Genomic DNA, 5,056 nt, shown 5'->3' with positions numbered 1-5,056 from the left:
TAGTTGAATTAGAGCTACATTTCTGACTAGCAAATTGTCTACGTGGCACATTCATGTTCATGGCAGTCGTCAGAACAAAGCATATACACAGTTGCTTCAAGGCAGCTGGAATATACGCATGAATTAATTTGGTAAAGAAATGGATAACTTCAGCACAATATTGGTTGCTAATTTACTTGCACATAATCCTTAAGGCATCTCGATTATAAAAGAAATTAATGCTTTCACCAAACATCATCTACCAGTTTTTTCTCTAGGTTCTTATGGCAGTTAATGTGTAATTACTTTAATTTCTAAAAGTACATTTGGTTGGAGTTGCAAGATGCTACGTACATACCCTACTACAGACTTGACAAGGATATATATAGGAAACATCCTTCAGAAAGAAGGGCATATATATATGTGCAATCGAGGAACTACAAATGCCCAATGCAACAGCAAAGAAAAGAATAACATTGATAAAAAAGTCAAATTCTTTAATAAGAAGTAACTACTGATTGAGAATATTCCATTTTCCCTAAGAGTAGTTAGCTTTGATTGATATACCATGTCTCAAAACAAATGTTCCGAAAAAGTCGTATAATGTTCATCTAACGATTGATGTGGTTTCTTTTTGTACTATCCAATATAAGCCAAGAGGAGAACATATAAGAACTTACATTCCAACTAGACATATGAACAGAGGAATAAAGCAACCATTTCGAAAGAAAAAAACTTGTTCTATTTAGTCAAACAAGGTTCTTCTCTTCTTGCTTTGGATTAGTTTGCACAATTAAAATGATGAGAAACAGAGCATTAAACGAGGTAGAAAGCCCTAGCAGCTAGCTAGTTCTCTAAAATGAAGTTCCTCCAAGAAATTAACTAGAAATGAACAAAAGAAGCATTTGAAATGGAGAAAAAAAAACGACAAGGAAATGCTTATGTTCCCAGAAAAAAATCACCGCTACCACTTACCGGCCCCCATATTGCATGCATTGCAAATATTCCTCTATACAGCTACTTGATTTGATCCTCTCACATTGCAAGCTTGCAACTTGCATGCATGCACATGCCCATCAGCTGAGTCACGCGTCTTTATTCTTCTGCTCCCCGCCGTACGGCCATGCAGTGCCACTGGGCGACGATGCCGTGGTCGTGGACGACGCCGTGGACGGCGCCGCGGCACCCGACGACATTGCTGCCGCGGGCGACGGCGGGCCGGGCCGGATGAGCTGCTGCGTGGAGAAGTCAAGTATCTGCGGCGCCGACGAGAGCGAGGGCGAGAACGACGCGGCGCCAAACGGCAGGTTGATGCCGCGGGCACCGCCCATCATCATGAGCTGCGCCTGCGCCTGATCGCCCCGGCCGCTCTGCAGCAGCTGCGCGTACTGCGTGAGGTCCGGGTACGGCACGACAGCCTGCTGCGGCTGCTGGTGCTGGTGCTGCTGCGGAGGCGGCATTGCCAGCGTCACCGCCGCGGGATGGTGATGGCGGTCGGGGATGCCGCGGGTGACGAGGAACCCGAGGTCGGTGCGTCCCTGGACGCGCTCGGGAAAGTTGAGCTTGGCCTTGGTTCCCTTGAACCGGAGTGCGGCCTCGTCGTAGGCGATGGCGGCGTCCTCCGCCGTGTCGAAGGTGCCAAGCCACACCCGCGCCGCCTTCTTGGGGTCCCGGATCTCCGCCGCCCACTTCCCCCACGGCCGCTGCCTAACCCCTCGGTAGTGCCGCCTCCGCCCTGCAAACCCACATGCTTAGTTAGTTAACTACACACTTAATTCGGATCTGTGTGTTTATCTAATCGATCAGGCGTGGCTTCGTTTCGTCGGAGCTATTAACGCCTTCGTACGTATGCGCTGGCGCGCGCAACCGCATAAAATATTCGTACAAGATTCAGCACAGTTATAGGCGTATCTTCGTGCGTGATACCGGTGAGTTCTTGTACTATCTCGAGACTTCATTAACCCACAGATTATTACCACACGCCGCTGGTAATTTACTAGGTGGACGCGTCACTAATCTGGCAGCTTCCAAACGGCGCGATCGAGCAGAAACCGCGCGCGCGTGCGATGCTTTCGCAATCGAGCTCGAGCCTCGCTCGGGCGTGCGCGCGCACACGCAGGACAAGAAGTAATGCTACCTATGCTTGCATCGACGGGTGGGGTGATGGATACACGCGTGCGTACCTTGCTCCTCCTCGGCGACGGCGTGGCCGAGCTGCGCCGCCTGGTGGTCTCCCGGGCCCGGCGCGGCGGCGTACAAGGCCTGTGGCGGGAGCTGGTTCGGGGAGGCGCGGATGACGTGGGCTAGCGCGGAGGCCACGGCGGAGGCGTCGTGGTCGGCGCGCGCCGAGTAGTAGTATTGCGCGTACGCCTCCGGAGAAGGGCCAGCCTGCATCCCACCCGACGACGACCCGCCGCCGCTGAAGCTAGCCCCTCCCTGTCCGTGCTGAGCGACCGGATGCTCCTCCTGCTCGTGCTTGGCTGCCGCCGCGGGCGGCTCTTCCTCCTCCTCGTCGGCGGGTAGGGGCCTCTTCCCATGCCTCCGGGGATCCACCTTAATGAATCAGCTAGCGATCTTGCGTCTTCCCGTCGCTCGAGCTGGATCGATCGATCAGACCGGGCATGCGTCGGGGAGAGCTAAAGCTTTGGACTTTGGAGGCTCGCTCAGCTCGGTAGCACAACGTGCTGATAAGAACGCAGAGAGAGAGAGAGAGAGAGAGAGAGAGAGATGAGCCGAATGTCTTCTCTTATCTTTACGTTAGCTAGAGAGAGAAAGAGAAAAGACAAAAAAGGTTTTGCTTTGGTGCACAGTTCTTTCACTTAGCCTATTTGGTTATGCGAGCTTATAGTTCTGGTTTGTTTGTAAGGCTGAACTTAGTTCCTTTCAGAAAAAAAGTTGTCTTGTAACTTGGATACTTCTATAGGAGCATAGTTTTATTGGCATGTTGGAAAAGAAAAAAAAGCCGCTTCAGCTTCACCAAATTCACCAAACCACTAAATTTACCAAAGAAAAAATACTTAATTAGAAACGGGTATGTGCATCAAGAAAAAATATTTAATTGGAAAGGGCCATGTGCATCAAGAAAAATTACTTAATTAAAAAGGGCTATGTGCACCTCAAAGTTATCTTGTAACTTAAGGCTTTTTTCAGGAGCATCACTTTATTAGTGCATCAGAAAAGGACTTTGTCTAGGAACATCGCTTTATTAGCATATCGAAAAAGAAAAAAAGTGACTTCAGATTCACCAAGTTCAGTAAGCTAGTGAATTTGCCAAAAATTACTTAATTGAAAAGAACTATATACAATAAGAAAAAGTACTCAAATAGAAAGGGGCTATGTGCATATCAAAGTTGTCTCGTAACTTGGGGTTTTTTCTAGGAGCATCACTTTATTAGTACGTCAGACAAGACAAGATAGCGGTTTTAGCTTCAACAAATTTACCAAGCTAGTGGGTTGCCAAAAATTACTTAATCATAAAGGGGCTATATGCATCAAGAAAAATTACTCAATTAGAAAGGGGCTATGTACATCTCAAAGTTGTCTTTAACTTGGTTGGAAAGGGACTATGCGCATCAAGAAAAAATACTTAATTGGAAAGATGCTATATATGTGCATCTCTTGATTTAGAGGGCTTGGATAATTTTATTTTATTATATAAAAAACTTAATTGGAAAGGGGAGTGCTGAGAGTTTGTGCTGGGAGTGACCATTTTATTACAATATTTCGTTGGAAAAGGATGATAAATTGCAAAGAATTAATTTTGACTTCATAAGACATTCTGATAACTCATAATTAAGTAGAGAATGCTACATAGAAGATGATTCAAGAATAATTTTTTCTGGCGTATGCATGTCAACGGTCGACCGGAATGGTACGGAGTGTGATTTTTTTGGAGGTGCTCTTAGGATTTCCACCACCAGCGCAATTCCTAACCTAAGAGCACATGTTTTTCACATGCAGTGATTTTTCTGCCATCTGCTATCTGCCTGCCAGATCGACTTGAATGCTTTGCTAGCTACATTTAGCCATGCATGTCAAGTGTGGAAAGGATGCAAAAATTATCATCCTAAAAACCCATTTCAAATTTGCATACTTGTCAGTTTTTTAGAATTCTCCAGAAAAAATCTGTAGACATAGAATATGATGGAACAAGATCACCTGGAGAAATTTAGGAGAAAGTCTGTAAGCAGTAAAAAAATTACACCGCCTTTTGCAGCTGAACTCTTTTCTCTTTTCTGTACAGCTAACATATGGTTGTATTTGCTCCCAAATCTTTGCAGGTGATCATGTTCCATCATATTCTGCATCTAGGGACTTTGTAGATTTTATTAAAACTCACTAGTGTGCAAACTCAAAATGGGTGCACACGCTCCTAGGCTGAGAATTGCATTTCCCAGTGTGGACAGAACGTGAGTATTCGGCTGTGATCGATCTGTTCAAGTTGGACACCACAACCGTACGTGTCGATCGATTGAGCGAGTGGAATAAAAGCAGCTCACTGCTTGGTAATTATCCAGCAACCTGCTATTCTGGTGAACGTGCATGCGTTGTAATTGATCTCAATAAACAATTGTTACAATCCCTAATCTCTACTAATTGACATATTCGTCATCCCTAACTAATCTAGATGTAGGACTCCAAATAGACGAACAAGCTAGCTAGACACACAGATTTGTATCATATGCCAAATAAATACAAGTACGTATACAACTGTGCGCGCGAACCACTAGCGTGGTGTGGTTGTGAAAGTAGGAGTCCACCCACTCAATTTCAAATTCTGGTGATCCCATTTTACACACTTGCGAGTGTTTTCATTTATATCGAACTTGGTGTGACCTTACATTTATTTGTTCGCTCTTGAGATTGCTGCCTCCCCACCCGAGGACACAAATTGAACTCTGCTGCTGTTGCTCTTGGACATATCCGATTAACACTAGTCTAGTAAATCGTAAATCTAGCTTAAGACTAATTATTTGTTCCATGGATGATTAAATGTGTGTTTGGTTTATGCCCTGGCTAGCCTTGCCAATATTTGGGTACGCCCTTGCAATTTGGTTGTCGTTTGGAGTACTTTCAA

At 45.6% G+C, this 5,056-nt stretch overlaps 1 protein-coding gene across 1 annotated transcript; it reads right to left on the bottom strand.

Moving 5' to 3' along the window:
- LOC133887723 (ethylene-responsive transcription factor ERF113-like) lies at positions 1 to 2,702 on the bottom strand. Its single transcript, XM_062327690.1, has 2 exons — positions 2,163 to 2,702; positions 1 to 1,714 (listed from the first exon to the last, which is right to left on the bottom strand). Exons 1-2 carry the CDS (start codon positions 2,371 to 2,373, stop codon positions 1,065 to 1,067), a joined length of 861 nt encoding a protein of 286 aa, XP_062183674.1. The 5' UTR covers positions 2,374 to 2,702; the 3' UTR covers positions 1 to 1,064.
- Between the last annotated feature and the right edge of the window lie 2,354 nt (positions 2,703 to 5,056).

The sequence above is a fragment of the Phragmites australis genome, chromosome 13 (assembly GCF_958298935.1).
Source record: "Phragmites australis chromosome 13, lpPhrAust1.1, whole genome shotgun sequence".
Classification (NCBI taxonomy): Eukaryota; Viridiplantae; Streptophyta; class Magnoliopsida; order Poales; family Poaceae; genus Phragmites; species Phragmites australis.
This window is presented reverse-complemented; position numbering and strand designations above follow the sequence as displayed.